This window comes from Oncorhynchus nerka, linkage group LG1, assembly GCF_034236695.1.
Source record: "Oncorhynchus nerka isolate Pitt River linkage group LG1, Oner_Uvic_2.0, whole genome shotgun sequence".
NCBI classification, from domain to species: domain Eukaryota; kingdom Metazoa; phylum Chordata; class Actinopteri; order Salmoniformes; family Salmonidae; genus Oncorhynchus; species Oncorhynchus nerka.
Window position 1 is genome coordinate 24,508,676 of NC_088396.1, and position 24,322 is coordinate 24,532,997.

General features: G+C 45.8%; 2 protein-coding genes across 5 annotated transcripts in view; one reads left to right on the forward strand and one right to left on the reverse strand.

Annotated features, from left to right (window-relative positions):
- The first annotated feature begins 220 nt into the window (after nucleotides 1–220).
- On the forward strand, nucleotides 221–8,970 carry LOC115124910 (GA-binding protein alpha chain-like). 3 transcript variants are annotated; one of them, XM_029654441.2, is made up of 10 exons: nucleotides 221–329; nucleotides 1,813–1,915; nucleotides 2,047–2,191; nucleotides 2,416–2,500; nucleotides 2,651–2,878; nucleotides 3,073–3,267; nucleotides 5,409–5,465; nucleotides 5,885–6,013; nucleotides 6,164–6,356; nucleotides 7,909–8,970. In XM_029654441.2, exons 2-10 carry the CDS (start codon nucleotides 1,839–1,841, stop codon nucleotides 8,117–8,119), a joined length of 1,320 nt encoding a protein of 439 aa, XP_029510301.1. In that variant the 5' UTR covers nucleotides 221–329; nucleotides 1,813–1,838; the 3' UTR covers nucleotides 8,120–8,970. The 3 variants fall into 3 exon arrangements, with proteins under 3 accessions (XP_029510301.1, XP_029510367.1, XP_029510428.1); XM_029654507.2 differs by having other exon boundaries at nucleotides 228–329; nucleotides 1,818–1,915; XM_029654568.2 differs by lacking the exon at nucleotides 221–329 and adding an exon at nucleotides 1,255–1,442.
- Nucleotides 8,971–14,710: 5,740 nt separating this feature from the next.
- LOC115125132 (amyloid-beta A4 protein-like) overlaps nucleotides 14,711–24,322 on the reverse strand; it is a 35,138-nt gene continuing 25,526 nt past the window's right edge. The window contains exons 7-17 of one of the 2 annotated variants that reach the window (XM_029654731.2): nucleotides 22,680–22,813; nucleotides 22,255–22,329; nucleotides 20,572–20,730; nucleotides 17,664–17,792; nucleotides 17,414–17,513; nucleotides 17,158–17,225; nucleotides 16,801–16,945; nucleotides 16,604–16,657; nucleotides 16,367–16,458; nucleotides 15,986–16,132; nucleotides 14,711–15,903 (exon numbers count right to left, since the gene is read on the reverse strand). In XM_029654731.2, coding sequence (XP_029510591.1) covers nucleotides 15,802–15,903; nucleotides 15,986–16,132; nucleotides 16,367–16,458; nucleotides 16,604–16,657; nucleotides 16,801–16,945; nucleotides 17,158–17,225; nucleotides 17,414–17,513; nucleotides 17,664–17,792; nucleotides 20,572–20,730; nucleotides 22,255–22,329; nucleotides 22,680–22,813 — 1,205 coding nt within the window. In that variant the 3' untranslated portion in view covers nucleotides 14,711–15,801. Of the gene's footprint in view, nucleotides 15,904–15,985; nucleotides 16,133–16,366; nucleotides 16,459–16,603; nucleotides 16,661–16,800; nucleotides 16,946–17,157; nucleotides 17,226–17,413; nucleotides 17,514–17,663; nucleotides 17,793–20,571; nucleotides 20,731–22,254; nucleotides 22,330–22,679; nucleotides 22,814–24,322 lie in introns of both variants that reach the window. The other variant, XM_029654665.2, reaches the window with a different exon arrangement.

The window sequence follows — 24,322 nt, forward strand, 5'->3', positions numbered from 1 at the left end:
GATTACTGATGGCTGGTTTATTTCAATACATAAGTGCAAGCATACAGCGACTATCTACAACAGCCTGTTGTTCCAAGTGGGTTAAATGCTAAAAATCTATAATTATGCTTGATATCAAACATCACATACTTATATATAATTAATTACAACCAAATATCATTATGTATTGTTTACAAGAGTAAACGCTGGTCTGTCTAAAAGGCAAGCTTGTCCCCGCCCCCTCGTTGACCAAAAACTTGCATGAATTCGATTTGAGTGAAGGCTAGCTAGCTTGTTATCCTACATCGACTCATAGCAAGTCCACAATCGTGGAGTGTACATTTGAAGAGGTATCAGTATTAACAATTTTTAATTTATGCATATGAAATCCATAATATATGACAGGAAGTGTATCTCCTTTTACTATGCCTCATCGGTCTTCCCGCTTTTTGTATCAAACTATGTTTGCTAGTTAGCTGCTAGCTAACTAACGTTAGCTTGTTATGCCACATGCCATGGTGGATGCATTAACCTAAGTAAAAACAAGAATCTAATCCTAAATACTACTTAAATGAATAGTTTTCAGACGACTTTACAACTACAAAATAGCTTTCTAAAATGAATTGCCTTCGATGTACCTCAAATCCAACTTTCGACACGTTTGCTATTAACGTTAGCTAGCTAGGTATAGTGCTAGCTAATGCCAACGACAGCTTGCGCGGTCCAGTTGTTCGCCGTGTTGATACGTTATACGGTTAGCCAAATATAAATAAGCTTTCTTAATGTCATAGCTAGCTAAATATAATTTTATAATCGAGCAATTACTCCGGAATTTTCCCCTCACCGCTCTCGGAAGTCTAGACAACACTGTAAACTTAGCCAGGATTTCCGGCTCCTTTGCATTTGCCCCTCTGCTGTTTTGTTTCCGTTTCTTCCATTTCCGTTTCAAAGTTTTCCAGATTATAAGTTTCATAGTATATTTTCATCGACATTTAAATCAGTTATTTTAGTGAATACTTTTTTTACAGTCGGTATCAATTGTGTATTTCACATGAGAACCAACCTCCGTTTGGCGCTTGCCTCACCCCTCCACGTAACATCACTGACAAATATGCTGGCTAGCGAGTTTTGTATTGCTACAACATTGTAGAGCTATGCTACGCGTATAATGAGTATTCGTACCGATATATATATATATATACACGAAGTGTTTGCTTTCAAGGGCGTTAAATTGATCAAGTTTATGTCATGATTTATAAACTAATGGCCCACCGCAAGGCCTATGCGTTGGAGAGGCCTCGCCCTGGAGTTAGTACTTAAGCGCACACAACTCTCTGCCGCCCAATGAGAAACCGATGAACTCTATTCATCAAAACTGTCAGTCACTGGTCATGAACCTTGTAGATTTTATTTTTTTTAAGCATTTTATTTGGTAAAATGCCACTTCATTAAATGCATTCAAGGTAATTTACTAAATGTTTTGCTGAAGTGACAATTTTGTTGCTATTCCTCAATGTTATTTTAATTGTATATGAAACAATATACCACGGATATGACGAAAAACATTTTTTTTACTCTTCTAATTACGTTGGTAACATGTTTCATAATAGCAATAAGGCACCTCCCGGTTTGTGATATATGGCCATATACCACAACCCCTAGGGCCTTATTGCTTAAATATACCAATCAGCATCCAGGGCTCAAATTACCTGGTTCATAATTGATGATATCTGATGTGAAGCCATTATATGTGTTTTTAACATAACATCAGAAAATAATTGATGTAATCTAAATGTTGATTTGATACTTACCCCCTGCCTGTCTTTTCCTCAGAATAGGTTTAATCTTGGTGTACAGCGATGTCTAAAAGCGAGACAGAGGAGATGATAGAGATCGAGATCGATGGACAGGAGAAACAGGAGTGTCTGGAGGAGGGGTGTGTGATACATTTTACAATGTGAAAAGGCACCCATAAGCCCATCAATTCAAACCCAGCTCCCTCCCTACTACTGATGACTTAACGTTACTATTTGTGTGTTTTTGTTTGTGTGGTTGTGTCATTTTCAGGGTTGAGGAGCAGACCATCACATCAGCCGATCTGATCCAACAGGACATCGACATTAATGAGCCAATCGGTAACCTGAAGAAGCTCCTGGAGCCCCGTATCCAGATGCCATTGGACGGATATGAGATCTGTCTACAGGACATCCAGGTACTGATAGAGGCCTGTATTTAAGGGGTTGAAATATCTGTCCGACCTGATACTAATGGAGAGTCTCATGTGTTTTAGAGTTTATCATTTGATGGAGAAATGTGTTTAGCATTATCTAGTTTATTTTGATCTCCCTTTCTGACCCTCCCATTTGCTCCCTCCTCTCTTATTATTCTGCCCTTTTCTCTCTCCCTCTCCCGTCCACTTTCTTTCTGTCTTTCCAGCTACATCCAGACCACAGCCTCTTTGATCAGGGAGTGAAGACCGATGGCACAGTGCAACTCAGCCTACAGATCATCACAAAGTCAGGTACACACATAAGACTCTGCACTAAGACTTTATCAAAACCCAGGCACCCAAACTATAGACGCACACAAATGTTGCACCATAACAATTAGATTGTCGATACTATTGAATTACACTCTAACCTCCACTCACCCCCCGCCTCCTTTCATCCAGGCGAGGAGAAGCTGAACATCCTGGAGATTGTGAAGCCGGTGGAGACGGTGGAGGTGGTGATCGACCCAGATGCAGCGGGGGAAGAGGGCACCCTGATGGAGGAGGAGGGCCAGCTGATCTCAGTGGAGCGCTCTTCCCTGTCAGACGACACATCGGAGCAGGTGACCCGCTGGGCCGCCGCACTGGAGGGCTACCGCAAGGAGCAGGTCCGCCTGGGGATACCCTACGGTGATGAGTACACACATGAATAAGACACAACACAGATACACGCACACTCTGAAACACAAAAACATAATTAATCAGGCAGTTACACACCATTGTACAAAGTGAGGCCATTTTGCTGCAGTTGCCTTGACATTTTTAACAGACAAAAAAGCTGTAGTCCGCATCCTAACAGTCTTGTAATGTGTCTCTCCTCTCAGACCCAGTACAATGGACGGCAGACCAGGTGATCCACTGGGCAGTGTGGGTGATGAAGGAGTTCAGCATTGACGAGATGGAGGTGGGTGGGATTCACATCCTGGGTTGCGACCTCTGCACTTTCACCCAGGACGAGTTCCTGCAGAGGGTCCCCAGTGGAGAGATCCTCTGGAGCCACCTGGAGCTGCTTCGCAAGTGTGAGTCACTGAGTTAATGTGTTAGGGTTAAGGGTTAGCCTAAGTAGAGCCATAATAATCACATTGTTTACACATGCTTTGTCCCTTCCCACTGAGAACAGACATCAAATAAAATTGTATTCGTCACATTTTTTAAATTTTTTATTTAACTAGGCAAGTCAGTTAATAACAAATTCTTATTTACAGTGAGGTCCTAGGAACAGTGAGTAAACTGCCTTGTTCAGGCACCTTGTCAGCTCGGGGATTCGATCTAGCAACCATTCGGTTACTGGCCCAACGCTGTAACTGCTTGGCTACCTGCCATCACATGCACCAAATGCAACAGGTGTAGACTTTACTGTGAAATGCTTATTTACGAGCCCTTTTCCAAAAATGCAGAGTTAAAAATGACAAAAAAAATAGCGCAATCAAAAAAGGAAATGGTAACACAATAAAATAACAAGGCTATATACAAGGAGTACCAGTACAGAGTCAATGTGCAGGAGTACAAGGTAATTGAGGTACATGTAGGTAGGGGTAAAAGTGACTAGGCTATCAGGATCGATAATAAACAACAGCAGTGTGTGTGTGGTGTCAATATGCATATGTAGTGTGTGTTGGAGTGTAAGTGTAGTGTGTGGGTAGAGTCAATGGCCCCCCAAATCCATTTTCCATTTAATTAACTTTTCAGCAGTCCTATGGCTTGGGGATGGAAGCTGTTCAGGAGCCTTTTGGTCCCAGACTTGGCGCTCCGGTACCGCTTGCCGTGCAGGTAGCAGAGAGAACAGTCTATGACTTGGGTGGCTGGAGTCTTAGACCATTTTTTAGGGCCTTCCTCTGAAACCGCCTGGTATAGAGGTCCTAGATGGCAGGGAGATCGGCCCCGGTGATGTACTGGGCCGTACACACTACCGTCTGTAGCACCTTCTGGTCAGATGCCAAGCAGTTGCCAAACCAGGCAGGGGATGCAGCCAATTAGGATGATCTCGATGGGGCAGCTGTATAACCTTTTGAGGACCCATGCCAAATCTTTTCAGCCTCCTGAGGGGGAAGATGCATTGTCATGCCCTCTTCACAACTGTTACGGTGTGTTTGGATCATGATAGGGCCTTAGTGATGTTGACACAGAGGAACTTGAAGCTCTCAACCGTTCCACTACAGCCCCGTCGACGTGAATGGGGGCATGCTTGGCCCTCTGTTTCATGTAGTTCACAATCAGCTAATTTGTCTTGATCACGTTGAGGGAGAGGTTGTTGTCCTGGCATCACAATGCCAGGTTTCTGTCCTCCCTATAGGCTGTCTCATCATCATCGGTGATCAGGCATACCACCGTCGTGTCGTCGGCAAATGTAATGGTTGTGTTGGAGTTGTGCGCGGCCACGCATTCGTGGGTGATCAGAGAGTACAAGAAGGGACTTAGCACGCACCGTTGAGGGGCCCCCCGCATTGAGGGTCAGCGTGGCGGATGTGTTTGTTTGCTACACTCACTACCTGGGGGCGGCCTGTCAGGAAGTCCAGGATCCAGTTGCAGAGGGAGGTATTCAGTCCTAGGGTCCGTAGCTTAGTGATGAGCTTTGAGGACACAGCATTCTCACATAGGTGTTCCTTTTGTCCAGGTGGGAAAGGGCAGTGTGGAGTGCAATAGAGATTGCATCATCTGTGGATCTGTCGGGGCGGTATGCGAATTGTAGTGGGTCGAGGGTGTCTGGGATGATGTTGTTAATGTGAGCCACGGCCAGCCTTTCAAAGCATTTCATGTCTACAGATGTGAGTGCTACGGGGCAGTAGTCATTTAGGCAGGTTACCTTTGCGATCTTGGGCACAGGGACTATGGTTGTCTGCTTGAAACGTAGGTATTACAGACTGGGTAAGGGAGAGGTTGAAAATGTCAGTCAAGACACTAGCCAACTGGTCAGCGCATGCTCTTGAGTGTTCGTATTGTCAATCCGTCTAGTCTTACTCACATCGGCTACAGGGAGTCTATTCCACGTTGATTTCATTGAAATGATGTGGAAACATTGATTCAACCATTTTGTTCCTAGTGTGTTCAGATCTGAAAATTCTGAAGGGATAGAGGCTATGAAAGGGGATTGAGAGCCTGGGCAAGCATGTTAATTGAAGTTGGTTTTAGCTCATACTGTATCCGTCCCTGTTCTTTACAGATGTGTTGGCCAGTCAGGACCAGTCTGGCCAGGAGGCCACAGTCACCATTGACCAACGTATGTTTATTTCCTCTCTCTCTGACTCACTGTCACCCTGAATGCACCTACCACACTATCTTTCCTCTGTGTGAGTTGTTGCCTGTAATAAAAAGCATGAGCTGGTGCACACCTAGAGAAAATTATTTTAATGTGGAGGTGCTGACTAACGGGAAATAAACTGTAAGCTATAAACAAACAAAAAATGTTTCAGCATCACTGTGCCTTTTTCGGGGTCTTGAGAAGGCACGGTGATGCCGAAACATTTTTTTTTTTTTTTAATAGCTTACAGTTTATTTCCCATTAGTCAGCACCTCCACATTAAAATAATTTTCTCTGGGTGTGCACTTTTAATTAGGAACACCAAACTGACCATAGATCAGTGTCTAACTTAATCATGTATGTTTTTGAGTGTTTGAACCTTCTGTCTCCGCCACCAGAGGTCCAGATCATCCCGGCCGCTGTGCCGACCTCGCACACCACCATTAAGGTGCTGAAGCAGAGCCGCGGCCCCAAAACACCCCGCATCTCCGGAGGAGAGGAACGCAGCTCACCTGGCAACCGCACAGGTATGCATACATGTGTGCGTACACCTGAAGAGCATAAGTCTTGATGTTTTTTGTGAGTGTCTTAATGGTGTAAGTGTATGTGCTCAAATCTGATGTGGATGTACACACACACACACACACACACAAACGTCCTCTCACCTGTCCTTGCAGGTAACAATGGTCAGATCCAACTATGGCAGTTCCTGTTGGAGCTGTTGACTGATAAGGATGCTAGAGACTGTATATCCTGGGTGGGAGAGGAGGGAGAGTTCAAACTCAACCAGCCTGAACTGGTGGCCCAGAAATGGGGCCACCGCAAGAACAAGCCGACCATGAACTACGAGAAACTCAGCCGAGCACTCAGGTATGTCAATCGGCCTGTCCCCCCCCCCCCCCCCATTTTCCTCTCTTAAATTTCCTTTGCATAAATTCAATCTCTTATCTTATGTCTTGAACTTTCTTGTCTTGTTTCATTTGAGCCCTTTGGCCTATGATAGGGCTAAATTGAAAGGTTTCTTACAGAAGAAATATGAAATTCATATGCATAAGCATGGTAGCAATTGAAAGGGAACAGTTTGGAGATTATGGGAAAAAATTATGGGAAAAGCCCAAATGTGCGTAAACAACAGTTAACCCGACACAAGACTGAATTCAAACATTACACTGTAAACATTTTGTGGAACACAACCCTGTATCCCCATCACACAATTACTGTTGTTTACACAATTCAAAAACGGCCCATTTATAAATCACAATCTGGGTCAGGAGGACATCATTTGAAAGCTTGTTCTTTTACCAACATGTCTAGCTAAGTTATAAAATCCAATCTTAGTGTTAGTTTCACAAGGCAATTCAGAGATGTTTTGGTGTGCATAGAAATATTCATTTGTTGTGGAACGCACACCTGATCTTAAAAATAGACATATGATAAATTCTGTTCAGAACAGCCCAGGTTATGACGCCATGTCATCTTGTACCTCGAATATAGTGGCCATAAACGTTGACACTGTAAATGACATGAGTGTTTTATGGAAATGTGAGAAGAAAAAACACGACTTAGCACCCTTATGTAGACATAGCTCCACCCACATCTGTTCCATACACCAAATATAACCATGTGCATTTCAGAAATATTCTAATTAAGTGTTTACGTAAACATGTCTGTAAAACCACAATGAGGACAACGTGGTTTTACAAATATGTTTTATGTTAACACTATTAGAATATTTATGAAATGCACATGGTTATATTTGGTAACCTGTATTTCCCCTCGACTCAACCCCATTCGATGCGCGGAACGGATGTGGGTGGAGCTATATCTACATAAGGGTGCTAATAAATAAAAGTCTCAAGCTCTGACGAAGGCCGTGAGGCCTATCCGTAAGACGTCTTAAAGATCAGTGATTACTATCGAGAGCAGTGTGCGGGTTTCTTTTTTTCTCTCATCTTTATTCAACTGTTACCATGCACCTGCAAAAAACCTAGCTCAGATGTGCAAGTGCCTTTTGAATGATGATATGGAAATGTGTAGTGCACATTTGAATGGTTTGGATTGATTGTCTGGCATCACAGCGGTATTTATTATAATCCTCAACATCTCATCTTTCAAAATACATTGAGTCCTCTTTTACAGCATTTCTCTCACTCCGATAACAAAACGTTTGCAAAAGTTGCCCAATTAGCGGGAGGGATGTGGGCAACTTCTTGTCGCGTGCAGTGCTCAAGTTCAGAACAGCTGTCAGTCAAAACCCATACAGCGCTGTGAAACGTAGGGCCTGGGCTCTGGCCATTTCATAGCATGTTAATGTACAGCCACTGCATTCCAATGTAGGTGCTTATCGGTGCACAAATCTGCCATTTTCAACCCCTATACAGGTATGAGTGTAAAAGGATACTTAATCTGATTATTTTCTCAGGTATTACTATGATGGGGACATGATCAGCAAGGTGCAGGGCAAGCGCTTTGTCTACAAGTTTGTGTGTGACCTGAGGACTCTGATTGGCTACAGCGCTGCTGAGCTCAACAACCTGGTGACTGAGTGTGAGCAGAAGAAGCTGGCCCGCATTCAGTTGCACGGAATTGGCCAGCCCATCACCACTGTGTACGCCTCCGCACAGGACAGCTGAGGGGGAGGAGCCTGGGGCTCTTTGATAAGGGTAGAAGTTGCCCATAGGCACAGATCTAGGATCAGACTACTATGACCAGCCCTAAGCTTAACCATTAGAAGGTGGAAATAATCAACTGACCGTAACTGTCTATGGGCAACTTCATCCTACTCCTTTGGGTTTGATTGGAGACGGGGCTGAGGCAGGATGGGGAGGTTGTTTTCTTATTTTAACCAGGGCGGGAGAGTGTCTGTGGATACTGTGTGTGTGCCTCCGTGTGTGTGTTTGAGTGAAGGAGTGTCTGGATATTGTGTGTGTGCCTCAGTGTGTGTGTTTGAGTGAAGGAGTGTCTGGATATTGTGTGTGTGCCTCAGTGTGTGTGCATGAGCGTTTGAATGAAGGAGTGTCTGGATATTGTGTGTGTGTGCATGAGCGTTTGAGTGAAGGAGTGTCTGTGCTTGAAATATGAGCTTTGCATTTTTTTTGTTCCTTTATCTGTAGCTTAGTATTCTTTCCATTGTATATACCGGTTCTCCATGTTTTTGATAGCCACAAGGACAGTGTATTTTCATATTTTCCATTTATAAATGATCTGTTTTGTATTTTATTTTGAGTGTCTTTTTCCCTGATGAGCTGGACATTTTCTGTCCTTCAGGGGGATTAAAATTTCAAGTTTTTTCCTAAGGACTCAGTGTAACATTGCTCCAATGTAATGTGTATACACAAACACATTCTTTTGCGCCATGATAACGTTTTCAAATGTTTTTTATAGTTCCTCCTATATAAAACACTTGTCATTCAGACAGTACTCAAGCTCTGTCATGAATAGAACAGAGATCTGTATGTACATTAAAAAAAAATTATTGATGGGATGTGTGTAGAAAGCTTTGTAAAGGTACAACGAAAGTCAGAATTAACAAATGAAAGATGGCACGAGTATCCTTGACAACACATTTACCTGATTCAGTTTGTGTGTAGATCTGTGGAATAATTGCACAATATGAATGTCACATTCATGTCTATTGGAGGCTGTAGTTTGAGTTAATTTTGGGAGGGGGTATGTCTGGTCTCTACTACTGCCTCTAAATACTGATCCCAGATCTGGGGTGTGTTCAGTGAGGTGAAACATTCTGAATGGTGCAGATAGAAATGTAACAAACACTACTTAATAGACAATGACATCTGATCTAAACATTGACGTTGTGCCCTCCATATCAGGACCCAGATTCACAAAACCTTAAATGTATTCTTAACTGGCATTTTTTTCCTTAACTATAGATTTAAGAAGGAAATCAAGTTGCTATTCTTCAAAGGTTATTGGGGAAAACAATTGTGCTATTTCTTATGTTTTGCCTTGAGAAAAACATTAATAAATTAGATTGTTGAAAATAATGTCCTTAATTCCAAGATATAGCTAAACTCAGGGCAGTGAGAGAAAAAGCTCATGAAAGCAATTGAACATATTTAATTCACTCAACCTTCATCTGAAAGCTTCAGTATTGATTATTTTAAATCCAAGAACATGTTTTACAACAGTATTTTCAGTAAGGAATATGCTAACACATTTGCCATGGCTAGCTAGACACCTTATTTTTTTTAATGGCAAGAAGATATTAGATGTTCGTAAGAAAATAAGATCGTTGAGGAATTGCACTTAGGAGCTTATTTTTCTTAGGTTTTTGCACAATATGTGTTTTGTGAATCTGGGCTCAGGTCTGTTTTTCGCCTCGCACACATTGGTCCGAGATCAATTTTACCATCAAACTGGTCTGAGGTCAGTATTTCTTTAGCCTCTGCTTTTAAAATCAGGAGGTCTGAGACTTCAAGATTTGACAAGTCAAACAAGAAGGGGAATATCCACCATGAAACACATAGGTACATGTATCAAACACTGGAGGGAATGTGTGTGTGAAGAGTGATGATACGAAAGGTGACAGGGAATGTCAGATTTGTACATTCAAATGTTTTATCACACTCAATCCCTGCCCATCTCTATCAACTTAATCTAATTCTCTTACACACCAACTCCAAAGCGCTGCACACACACCAAGCCGACACAGCACAAAGAGAGAGGGAGTGGTAGAGAAGGGATGGGGAGCAGGGCTGTTGGGGGGGGGTCTATGGGACAGAGAGAGGGAGTGATAGAGAAGGGATGGGGAGCAGGGCTGTTGGGGGGGGGTCTATGGGACAGAGAGAGGGAGTGATAGAGAAGGGATGGGGAGCAGGGCTGTTGGGGGTCTATGGGACAGAGAGGGAGTGATAGAGAAGGGATGGCGAGCAGGGCTGTTGGGGGGTCTATGGGACAGAGAGAGGGAGTGATAGAGAAGGGATGGGGAGCAGGGCTGTTGGGGGTCTATGGGACAGAGAGAGGGATGGGGAGCAGGGCTGTTGGGGGGTCTATGGGACAGAGAGAGGGAGTGGTAGAGAAGGGATGGGGAGCAGGGCTGTTGGGGGGGTCTATGGGACAGAGAGAGGGAGTGGTAGAGAAGGGATGGGGAGCAGGGCTGTTGGGGGGTCTATGGGACAGAGAGAGGGAGTGGTAGAGAAGGGATGGGGAGCAGGGCTGTTGGGGGGGTCTATGGGACAGAGAGAGGGAGTGATAGAGAAGGGATGGGAGCAGGGCTGTTGGGGGGTCTATGTGATAGAGAAGGGATGGGGAGCAGGGCTGTTGGGGGGTCTATGGGACAGAGGGAGGGAGTGATAGAGAAGGGATGGGGAGCAGGGCTGTTGGGGGGTCTATGGGACAGAGAGAGGGAGTGATAGAGAAGGGATGGGGAGCGGGGGTCTATGGGACAGAGAGAGGGAGTGATAGAGAAGGGATGGGGAGCAGGGCTGTTGGGGGTCTATGGGACAGAGAGAGGGATGGGGAGCAGGGCTGTTGGGGGTCTATGGGACAGAGAGAGGGAGTGGTAGAGAAGGGATGGGGAGCAGAGTTGTTGGGGGGTCTATGGGACAGAGAGAGGGAGTGGTAGAGAAGGGATGGGGAGCAGGGCTGTTGGGGGGGTCTATGGGACAGAGAGAGGGAGTGGTAGAGAAGGGATGGGGAGCAGGGCTGTTGGGGGGGTCTATGGGACAGAGAGAGGGAGTGATAGAGAAGGGATGGGAGCAGGGCTGTTGGGGGGTCTATGTGATAGAGAAGGGATGGGGAGCAGGGCTGTTGGGGGGTCTATGGGACAGAGAGAGGGAGTGATAGAGAAGGGATGGGGAGCAGGGCTGTTGGGGGGGTCTATGGGACAGAGAGAGGGAGTGGTAGAGAAGGGATGGGGAGCAGGGCTGTTGGGGGGTCTATGAGACAGAGAGAGGGAGTGATAGAGAAGGGATGGGGAGCAGGGCTGTTGGGGGGGATCTATGGGACAGAGAGGGAGTGATAGAGAAGGGATGGGGAGCAGGGCTGTTGGGGGGTCTATGGGACAGAGAGAGGGAGTGATAGAGAAGGGATGGGGAGCAGGGCTGTTGGGGGGTCTATGAGACAGAGAGAGGGAGTGATAGAGAAGGGATGGGGAGCAGGGCTGTTGGGGGGGTCTATGAGACAGAGAGAGGGAGTGATAGAGAAGGGATGGGGAGCAGGGCTGTTGGGAGGGGGTCTATGGGACAGAGAGGGAGTGATAGAGAAGGGATGGGGAGCAGGGCTGTTGGGGGGGCTCTATGAGACAGAGAGAGGGAGTGATATAGAAGGGATGGGGAGCAGGGCTGTTGGGGGGGTCTATGGGACAGAGAGAGGGATGAGAGAAGGGATGGGGAGCAGGGCTGTTGGGGGGGTGTCTATGGGACAGAGAGAGGGAGTGATAGAGAAGGGATGGGGAGCAGGGCTGTTGGGGGGTCTATGGGACAGAGGGAGGAGTGATAGAGAAGGGATGGGGAGCAGGGCTGTTGGGGGGTCTATGGGACAGAGAGAGGGAGTGATAGAGAAGGGATGGGGAGCAGGGCTGTTGGGGGGTCTATGAGACAGAGAGAGGGAGTGGTAGAGAAGGGATGGGGAGCAGGGCTGTTGGGGGGGTCTATGGGACAGAGAGAGGGAGTGATAGAGAAGGGATGGGGAGCAGGGCTGTTGGGGGTCTATGGGACAGAGAGAGGGATGGGGAGCAGGGCTGTTGGGGGTCTATGGGACAGAGAGAGGGAGTGGTAGAGAAGGGATGGGGAGCAGGGCTGTTGGGGGGGGTCTATGGGACAGAGAGAGGGAGTGGTAGAGAAGGGATGGGGAGCAGGGCTGTTGGGGGGTCTATGGGACAGAGAGAGGGAGTGGTAGAGAAGGGATGGGGAGCAGGGCTGTTGGGGGGTCTATGGGACAGAGAGAGGGAGTGATAGAGAAGGGATGGGAGCTGGGCTGTTGGGGGGTCTATGTGATAGAGAAGGGATGGGGAGCAGGGCTGTTGGGGGGGGTCTATGGGACAGAGAGAGGGAGTGATAGAGAAGGGATGGGGAGCAGGGCTGTTGGGGGGGTCTATGGGACAGAGAGAGGGAGTGGTAGAGAAGGGATGGGGAGCAGGGCTGTTGGGGGGGTCTATGGGACAGAGAGAGGGAGTGATAGAGAAGGGATGGGGAGCAGGGCTGTTGGGGGGGTCTATGGGACAGAGAGGGAGTGATAGAGAAGGGATGGGGAGCAGGGCTGTTGGGGGGTCTATGAGACAGAGAGAGGGAGTGATAGAGAAGGGATGGGGAGCAGGGCTGTTGGGGGGGGTGTCTATGGGACAGAGAGAGGGAGTGATAGAGAAGGGATGGGGAGCAGGGCTGTTGGGGGGGTCTATGGGACAGAGGGAGGGAGTGATAGAGAAGGGATGGGGAGCAGGGCTGTTGGGGGGTCTATGAGACAGAGAGAGGGAGTGGTAGAGAAGGGATGGGGAGCAGGGCTGTTGGGGGGGGTCTATGGGACAGAGAGAGGGAGTGATAGAGAAGGGATGGGGAGCAGGGCTGTTGGGGGGGTCTATGGGACAGAGAGAGGGAGTGATAGAGAAGGGATGGGGAGCAGGGCTGTTGGGGGGTCTATGGGACAGAGAGAGGGAGTGATGGAGAAGGGATGGGGAGCAGGGCTGTTGGGGGTCTATGGGACAGAGGAGGGAGTGATAGAGAAGGGATGGGGAGCAGGGCTGTTGGGGGGGTCTATGGGACAGAGAGAGGGAGTGATAGAGAAGGGATGGGGAGCAGGGCTGTTGGGGGGGTCTATGGGACAGAGAGAGGGAGTGGTAGAGAAGGGATGGGGAGCAGGGCTGTTGGGGGGGTCTATGGGACAGAGAGAGGGAGTGATAGAGAAGGGATGGGGAGCAGGGCTGTTGGGGGGTCTATGGGACAGAGAGAGGGAGTGGTAGAGAAGGGATGGGGAGCAGGGCTGTTGGGGGGGGTCTATGGGACAGAGAGAGGGAGTGATAGAGAAGGGATGGGGAGCAGGGCTGTTGGGGGGTCTATGGGACAGAGAGAGGGAGTGGTAGAGAAGGGATGGGGAGCAGGGCTGTTGGGGGGGGTCTATGGGACAGAGAGAGGGAGTGATAGAGAAGGGATGGGGAGCAGGGCTGTTGGGGGGGGGGTCTATGGGACAGAGAGAGGGAGTGATAGAGAAGGGATGGGGAGCAGGGCTGTTGGGGGGTCTATGGGACAGAGGGAGGGAGTGATAGAGAAGGGATGGGGAGCAGGGCTGTTGGGGGGGGTCTATGGGACAGAGAGAGGGAGTGATAGAGAAGGGATGGGGAGCAGGGCTGTTGGAGGGGTCTATGGGACAGAGAGAGGGAGTGGTAGAGAAGGGATGGGGAGCAGGGCTGTTGGGGGGGGTCTATGGGACAGAGAGAGGGAGTGATAGAGAAGGGATGGGGAGCAGGGCTGTTGGGGGGTCTATGGGACAGAGAGAGGGAGTGGTAGAGAAGGGATGGGGAGCAGGGCTGTTGGGGGGGTCTATGGGACAGAGAGAGGGAGTGATGGAGAAGGGATGGGGAGCAGGGCTGTTGGGGGGGGTCTATGGGACAGAGAGGGAGTGGTAGAGAAGGGATGGGGAGCAGGGCTGGGGGGGGGTCTATGGGACAGAGAGAGAGTGATAGAGAAGGGATGGGGGGGTCTATGGGACAGAGGGAGGGAAAGAAAGAAAGAAAATGAGTGAAAGCCTGAGAAAAATATAAATAATTTCTGTTCCATAAATTATATTCATAGATATTCACAGATTATATAGGAATTGGAAAGATTTCTGGAATAAAATTAGGGATGGAGCTGAAACACAATTCTATGGACATGGAATATCAGTTAACAGACAGGGAATATCAGTTAACAGACAGGGAATATCAGTTAACAGACAGGGAATATCAGTTAACAGACAGGGAATATCAGTTAACAGACAGGGAGTATCAGTTAACAGACAGGGAATATCAGTTAACAGACAGGGAATATCAGTTAACAGACAGGGAGTATCAGTTAACAGACAGGGAATATCAGTTAACAGACAGGGAATATCAGTTAACAGACAGGGAGTATCAGTTAACAGACAGGGAGTATCAGTTAACAGACAGGGAATATCAGTAAACAGACAGGGAATATCAGTTAACAGACAGGGAGTGCCGATAAACAGAGCAGTAATACCAGTAAATCATCTGACTCTAAATGAGTGCATAGAACGCAAACAGTAACACATTCGACTTCCTTTCAGATACTATTACACTTCATATTATATTACATATAGGGCATTCAGCCCATGCAGCTAAAACAGAATGAGGCATGGGGGGGAGAAAACAAAGGAGAGCACAGATTCTGTTTAAAGCATGTCTCCGTGACAACAAAAAAACAGATTTGAAAACCTTTTTTTCTCTTCATATCACAAGATAAAAGAAGACAGTAAAATGTTCGATCCTGCTAAGTGTACATGTGAGGCCCAGTCCCCACGACAGGAGACAGGTTCTCTATGCATATCCGTCATCAATATCACCATGCACTACATACATTTACAGCTTTTTTCTGCCTTGTTTCAATACATTTTGCACAAAATAAAAACATTTACATATTTCTGAGGACATATATATATTTTTTTGGTATATATGTTTTACCTGAAAAACAAACGTGAAACTCTTGGGATATAATCCTGCAGAGAGGATCTCAAGGTAGACTGAGCCCATCCTCCCTTCACTAGCACTAAGAGCTGTTATATCATCACCAAAAACAGCACAGCCGTCATCTGAGAGGGGCAGTGGGAGAGATGGAGGGAGGAGGAGGGGGAGAGGAGAGTACTTCAGAGGGAGGAAGATTACGGGTGTATATGAGGCCTCTGTTTAGCCCTCTTAGAGATGTGAGTGCTGTACTGTGGGGGAGGGCCAACCCACAGATACATGGACAGATAAATCAATGTGTTTCTTTACTCTATACAAACGCTACGGGATCTCACCTGTGATTGGCTAAAAATGTGTAGGTGAAGAAGGATACCCTTGTCTGACTAATGGCAGCTATGGATGTTGATGTGCTGCACTCTACGAGGAAGAGATGGTGAGTGTGTGGCTTGGTTCCATTTTGCCTTCACAACCCCTGGGTAGCTATAAGTAATATGACCACGGCTCTTTCTAACCCAATAGATTTACGTGGAGCTTCAGTCATACTGGTTTCACCAATCCAGTCCTTTAAGATCCATTGAAATTAAGAGTAGGAGCGAGGAGAAGGGTTTAGGATTCAAAATGCAACGGGGCCTAGGTGTGAGGGGTTAAGGAGGGTTCAGGGTCAGTGTGGGATCAAAGGGTAGCTCCTTAGTTCTGCATCTGTTCGAAGAACTTGTAGGTGGGGTTCTCATAACCATTCTGCTGCATCTTGGACAGGTGTCGCTCCTCTGGGGTCACTGCAGCATCCACCTGCAACACACACACCAGGTTAACACACAGGTACAGACAAACACAAGCACGCACGCACGCAAACACACACATTCTGCCTTACCTCAATGACCCCGTGATGGATGGAGGTGTACTGCTTCTTCCTCAGCATGATCAGAGTGATGACGATAACTGTCGCTATGACAACCCCACCCACCATCAGCCCAATGATGGCACCTTTGTTGGAGCCAACATCCTCAGCAAAGAACACCTGGTAATAATCAACACAACACCTGTCAATCAAACTGGATATGGTGAGTATTTGTTGAGTGTTTCTACAGGTATAGACTGTGATGAGAACTGTGCTTACAAGTCTCCAATGCACAGATAAGCCATTATAGAAATGTTCCCGTTTCTATGATAAACATTAGAACTACTGAGCCAGTTTGTGATGTATACATGTACGAACATGTACCAGCGTATAGGTACTGAATGTTTACCGTACCAATTTTTGATGATGCACTCCATAGCTGGCGCTTTGCCACTCTCCTTTCTCCATCCGCACCTCATGGAACTCCTCAGGCCTCAGAGCAGATACTCAACACACACAGAGAGAGAGAGCATCATACACCATCCAAACATACACACATAATCAAAGAGACGAACACAACCGAAACCACAAACATACCCATACAGCGTAAACACAATCATACACATACTATAGGAACACACACACACTTACCAGGCCGAGTGGGCAGACCTCTATCTGGAAGTGGACGAGCGTCAACAGGCTCAACTGCTTTAACAGAGGAAACACTCACTGACAAAAAGCTTTAGAGCATGACCAATTTAATAAATAATGCACGAAACAGCTGTTCTGTGTGTGTATTTCCGTGGTTTTCTAGGCTGTGTGTTAGGCTGGTTGTGTTAGTGTGTTACCATGGTTGTCGGTGTTGGGTTGGTTGAAACTCTCTGGGTGGATGAAGCCGAGTCTGTCCAGGCGCATGCCAGGGTCCAGAGGGGCAGAGCTGTAGGCCTGGTTAGGCATCAGGGCATCGTTCCCATAGCTCACCCTGACATCAGTCTGCAAACACAGGATACACATGCCTGACTTTCAGTGTGTGTATCAAGTAAACTTCAATAACAGTTATATATATATATATTTTTTTTAATTAAATCACTTCCTGAATTGACTGCCTTCCATTTGAATTGGTCCCAGCCCCTGGTGTGTGTGAGATAGGAGAGATTATAACATTTTCATGAATGAGAGTATGCATGCCTGTGTGTAAAACTCACCCTCTCATCACTCTGCAGAGATGAGACTTGCTGAGACAGCTCTGACTGAACCCTCTGCATCAGGATTGCTACACACACAGAGACAGAGACAGGAGGGGAAAATAGAAGGAAAAGGAGACAGAATGAACAAGCCAGAAAGGAAAAGGTATAGTCGGTACATTAACTCTGTAATAACACAATATAGTATTACACTGTGTATGGACCGAATAATAACATGAAACTGCAGTATATGGGTAGGAGTAGGGCGGACACTCACAAACTTGGTCTTGGATTTTGTTGGCCATGCTGGGCACTTTGAAGAGCAGCCCCAGGGATTGGTTCATCCTCTCGTCAATCACACGCAGGTGGGTCATCACCTGGAATTCAGAAGTGCTGAGGTCAAAGGAGTTACACGGGACACAGAGTGGATGAATGGGCAGAATGTAGTGTATTATAGTAGGTTGAAGGGTGAGCATAAGGGTTTATGGGTAGTGTAGTGTGTTATAGTGTGTGTGTGGGGGGTGTACCTGGGGTCGGATCTGAGCAGCCTTCTTGGGGTCCACCATGCGGACGTGTTCGTAGTGTTTCAGGGTGTGTTGTCTGTCCTTCTGCTCTGCACGGACATACTTCTTCAAAAGGCCCAGCACCTGACGAGGCTAAGGGGGGGATGGGGGGGAGGAGAAGAAAGTGAAATGAGGGAGAGAGGAAGTGAGAGAAGGGGAACAGAGAGACAGAAAAACTAAAAGAGAGAAATAAGAGGTATTGATGTGGACAACATGGGTGTGTACAAGTGAGGATGTGTTTGATTATAGTGAGAATGACTGGTCAGTGGGTATCCACATGTATCCATATGTACAGTATGTAATGAGTGAGTATCTGTGTACATTATACATGGTTAGGGATAGATATATATATATAGACAATATGTATATCTACGGTAGTGTGTGTAATATGTAACATATATACATATATTCAAAAGTTTGGGATCACTTAGAAATGTCCTTGTTTTTGTAAGAAAAGCACAATTTTTGTCCATTAAAATAACATCAAATTGATCAGAAATACAGTATAGACATTGTTAATATTGTAAATGAGTATTGTAGCTGGAAACGGCTGATTTTTTGTGGAATATCTACATTGGCGTACAGAGGCCCATTATCAGCAACCATCACTCATGTGTTCCAATGGCACATTGTGTTAGCTAATCCAAGTTTAGCATTTTAAAAGGCTAATTGATCATTAGACAACCCTTTTGCAATTATTTTAGCACAGCTGAAAATTTTTGTTCTGATTAAAGAAGCAATAAAACTGTCCTTCTTTAGACTAGTTGAGTATCTGGAGCAAGCATCAGCATTTATGGGTCCGATTACAGGCTCAAAATGGTGAGAAACAAATAACTTTCTTCTGAAACTCGTCTGTCTATTCTTGTTCTGGGAAATGAAGACTATTGCATGCGAGAAATTGCCAAGAAACTGAAGATCTCGTACAAGCTGTGTACTACTCCCTTCACAGAACAGCGCAAACCGGCTCTAACCAGAATAGAAAGAGTAGTGGGAGGCCCCGGAGCACAAGTGAGCAAGAGAACAAGTACATTAGAGTGTCTAGTTTGAGAAACAGATGCCTCACAAGTCCTCAACTGGCAGCTTCCTTAACTAGTACCCGCAAAACACTAGTCTCAACGTCAACAGTGAAGAGGCGACTCCGGGATGCTAGCCTAGGCAGAGTTCTTCTGTCCAGTGTCTATGTTCTTTAGCCCATCTTAATATTTAATTTTTATTGGCCAGTCTGAGATATGGCTTTTTCTTTGCAACTCTGCCTAGAAGGCCAGCATCCCAGAGTCGCCTCTTCACTGTTGACGTTGAGACTGGTGTTTTGCGGGTACTACTTAATGAAGTTTCCAGTTGAGGACTTGTGAGGTAAGGGCCTTCCCCAAGGGCCTTCCCCAAACTGTTTCCACAAAGTTGGAAGCACAGAATTGTCTAGAATGTCATTGAATTCTGTAGAGTTAAGATTACCCTTCACTGGAACTTAGGGGCCTAGCCCGAATCATGAAAAACAGGCCCAGACCATTATTCCTCCTCCACCAAACTTTACAGTTGGCTCTCTGCTTTGTGTCAGGTAATATTCTCCTGGCATCCGCCAAACCCAGATTAACCCGTTAAGACTGCCAGATGGTGTGAGCGTGATTCATCACTCCAGAGAACGCGTTTCCACTGCTCCAGAGTCCAATGGAGGCAGGCTTTACACCACACCAGTCAACACTTGACATTACGCATGGTGATCTTAGGCTTGTGTGCGGCTACTCTGCCATGGAAACCCAATTTCATGAAGCTCCAGACAAACCGTTATTGTGCTGAGATTGCTTCTAGAGGCAGTTTTGAACTCAGTAATGAGTGTTGCAACCGAGGACCCTTTTTACTCGCTTCAGCACTTGGTGGTCCTGTTCTGTGAGCTTGTGTGACCTATCACTTTGTGGCTGAGCCGTTGTTGCACCTAGACGCTTCCAATTCACAAAAATGACACTTACAGTTGACCGGGGCAGCTCTAGCAGGGCAGAAATTTGACGAACTGACTTGTTGGAAAGGTGGCATCCTATGACGGCGCCACGTTGAAAGGCACTGAGCTATTCAGTACGGGCCATTCCACTGCCAATGTTTGTCTACGGAGATTGCATAGTTGTGTGCTCGATTTTATACACCTGTCAGCAACAGGTGCTGGGACATTTTCAGCTTCCAGGAATTGTGTACAGATCCTTGCGACATGGGGACGTGCATTATCATGCTGAAACATGAGGTGATGGCGGCGGATGGCATGACAATGGATCTTGACACTATCTTGATAAAATCCAATTGTGTTCATTGTGTGTAGGTTATGCCTGTCCATACCATAACCCCATGCCACCATGGGACACTATTCACAATGTTGACATCAGAAAACAGCTCACCCACACAACGCCATATACGTGGTCTGCGGTTGTGAAGCCGGTTGGATGTACTGCCAAATTCTCTAAAACAACATTGGAGGTGGCTTATGGTAGAGAAATTAACATTAAATTATCTGGCAACAGCTCTGTTGGACATTTCTGCAGTCAGCATGCCAATTGCATGCTCCCTCAAAACTTGAGACATCTGTGGCATTGTGCTGTATGACAAAACTGCACATTTTTGAGATATATATATTTTTTGTCCCCAGAACTGAGTGCACCTGTGTAATGATCACGCTGTTTAATCAGCTTCTTACTATGCCACACCTGTCAGGTGGATGGATTATCTTGGCAAAGGAGAAATGATCACTAACAGAGATGTAAAATAATTTGAGAGAATTATATTTATGTTCGTATGGAACATTTCTGGGATATTTTATTTCAGCTCATGAAACCAACACTTTACATGTTGAGTTTATATTTTATTTTTGTTCAGTATATACTGTATATACCCTGGGTGGGTTGGCCTGCAGGGCGCTAAGGTAGTTATCCAGGGCCATGCGACAGCAGCTGTTGAGCAGGGCCTCCACCTGGGCAATGTGGGTCTCAACCAGCTGCTGTCTCTCTCCTGCTGCCTCCTGCTCCAGGGCCTCCACCTTCTCCTGGAAGTGCTGCACACAAGAGCACACAGAAACATTAATACACACTAGTATACACACACACACACACACACACATTACTGACACGCACATAGGCACGCACGTGTATTGATGGGCTCATCTGTAAGGGCTCATCTGTAAAAGAGACCTTGGTTTCAGCATGACTCTATGTCATAATTAAGGTTAAATTTTTATGGCTGCAGGGGCAGTATTGAGTAGCTTGGATGAAAAGGTGCCCATATGAAACTGCCTGCTCCTCAGTCATAGTTGCTAATATTTGCATATTATTATTAGTATTGGATAGAAAACACTCTGAAGTTTCTAAAAGTGTTTGAATGATAACAGAACTCATATTGGCAGGCAAAATCCTGAGTTGAAATCAAAACAGGAAGTCAGAAATCTGAGCTAGGGGTTCCACTAGATGTCAACCATCAATAAAAAATATAATGAGGCTTCTATGTTGTTGTGGGAGTGAATGAGAGCAGAATATATCAGCTGTCCATCAAGCAGCCATTTTGTGATCCCACTTTTTCCTCATGGTAGTCACTTGCGTTCCATTGCTCACGAAGACAAGAAGGAATACTCCGGTTGGAACTTTATTGAAACTATATGTTAAAAACATCCTAATGATTGATTCTGTACTTAGTTTGAAATGTTTCTTCGACCGGTAATATCACTTTTTGAAGTTTTTGTCCGATATAACGCTAACCAGAATTAGCGTTTGGATATGTATACCAAACGCTCTAACAAAAGAAGGTATTTGGACATAAATAACGGACATTTTCGAACAAAACAAACATTTATTGTGGATCTGGGATTCCTGGAGTGCTTTCTGATGTAGATCATCAAACGTAAGGGAATATTTATCATGTAATTTCTTGTTTATGTTGACGCCATCTTTGCGGCTGTGGTGTTTTTAAATTGAGCGCCGTCTCAGATTATTGCATGCATTTTTTTTCCCGTGAAGTTTTTTTGAAATCTGACACAGCGGTTGCATTAAGGAGAGGTATATCTATAATTCCACGTGTATAACTATATTATCATCTACATTTATGATGAGTATTTCTGTTCAATGATGTGGCTATGCAAAATCACTTGATGTTTTTGGAACTAGTGAATCTAACGCGCCAATGTAAACTCAGATAACATGGAGTCCTATGAGTGTCATCTGATGAAGATAATTCAAGGTTAGTGATTAATTTGATCTTTATTTCTGGTTTTTGTGAAGGCTATATTTTGCTGGGAAATGGCTGTGCTTATTGTGGTTTGGTGGAGACCTAACATAATCGTTTGTAGTGCTTTCGCTGAAAAGCCTATTTGAAATCGGACACTTTGGTGGGATTAACAACGAAAATAGATTTAAAACGATAGACACATGTATGTTTTAGGAATTGTAATTATGAGATTTCTGTGGTTTGAATTTTGGCGCCCTCTATATTCACTGGTAGTTGTCATATCGATCCCGGTATCGGATTGCAGCCATAACAGGTTAAATAAAAACTATATATACTGTGCGCGCACACACAGCCCAGGTACCTGAATGACAGCCTTCTTGTCAGCGTGAGGGAGACTCTTGGCCTGCCTCTCTGCCTCCTCCCACTCTCTCATCACCTGGAGAGAGACACATCAGAAAACACACCTTTCAGTTCACATCAGAGAAGGGATCTCACACATACACACACACACACACACACACACACACACACACACACACACACACACACACACACACACACACACACGATAATGCCCCTAATATAACATGGTGAGGTAACTGGTAATGTATAACATTGTTCATTTGGAACCTTTGCAACATCACATCATAAACCCAAGGTCAGTTATCGTCACCCCGTGTGTGTGTTGATATGCTGTGTTATGGGCAGAATGTAACTATTCTCGCTGTTAATGCGGTGACGTGCCAAAACTGACTGACTGACTCTCTCTAGCTCAAACACACACACCTGGGACATCCTCTCGCGGTGCTTGGCCTCCAGACTCTCCTTGGCCTTCTGGAAGTCGGCGTGTTCGTTGTCGTCTCCAGTAGACTCCAAGTAATGGTAGACTGCGTCAGGGGGGGCAGGGGCCATGGTGGGCACTGGGGGAGAGGGGAGGAGAGGTAGAGCGGAAAGTGGATGTCCACAAAAGGTTCCAGAGAGAGAAGTTAACTGTTAAACAGTGACATAGCCTCCTCCACAAGTCTACATTATCTGCCACTGTAATCTAAAACTGTACCAAGACGTTCGAGTCCTGTCTGGCGGCACAGACAGATTACAGCAGCTAAGCCTGTCAGCCAGTGAGCGAACGGTCATATATCTGTTTGCCTTGACGTGTGTGTGTGTGTGATGTGGGAGACTGGAGATAAGATATGTGAATCAGGGCAGGTGCTGAGTCATCCTCTCCCGCTGAGGAGTGTTGTGCTTAACTGGGCGGAAAGTACCAGAAAAGAGAGGGACAGGAAAAACAGACTCAACCCACAGACCCACACTGATAGTCATATGAAGAGAGACTGTTGTTGTTAGGTTAAGCCAGTTAGGACATGAACTCATTAACACACACACACACACAGTCAGACGAGCATAAATCACTGGACATAAATATTGTCGCACACACAATACTCATAAGCTCCAATGTTATTGAGCTGATTAGTAAGTGATGGAGTGAGTAAGAGAATTGTTGTGAAAGCAGTAAAAGGTTAAGTGAGTAAGTGAGGGAGGGAGTGTGGCTATTTTCCTGCTTAGATAGTTCCTAATTTCTCAGGTGTTTCTTAAAAGTCTCTATATCTCTTTTTTTTAAACCAGAATGACCTAATCGAAAGGTTAACCTCTGCCTGTACACCCACTAGATCAGACTATATTGATAGGAACCCTCTGCACTTCCCACAGTATTCAATAGCTGAGATGGACTCAGGCCCCGGATTCAGGCCCCGGACTCAGACCAATGAAAGACCAATAAAAGGTCTGAATGCAGTGTTTTTTATTGACCTTCCATTTTCCTTCATTGCTTAATCTCGAACAGAAACATCTTCCCCTTTCAGAGCTGGTAGTACATAAGGGAAGAGGGATACCTCGTCAGTTGAAAAACTGAATGCATTCAAGCAAAATGTGTCTTCTGCATTTAACACAACCCCACTGAATCACTTATGCTCCACGTGTCTAAGAGACATCAGACAGACAGGTAGACGGTGTTAGACAGACAGACGGCAGGGTGGACAGTCCCCAAGGCGGCAGGGTAGCCTAGTGGTTAGAGTGACTAGTAACCGAAAGGTTGCAAGTTCAAATCCCCGAGCTGACAATGTACAAATCTGTCGTTCTGCCCTGAACAGGCAGTTAACCCACTGTTCCTAGGCCGTCATTGAAAATAAGAATTTGTTCTTAACTGACTTGCCTAGTTAAATAAAGAAAAAAGAAAAAAAGGCCCAAGGTAAGGGGCACAGAGGGCCGACTCAGCACGTGTCCTACATACCTCAGAGACACACACACTTTTTTTTTTACCCCCCTTTTCTCCCCAATTTCGTGGTATCCAATTGTTAGTACCATCTTGTCTCATCGCTACAACTCCCGTACGGGCTCGGGAGAGACGAAGGTTGAAAGTCATGCGTCCCCGA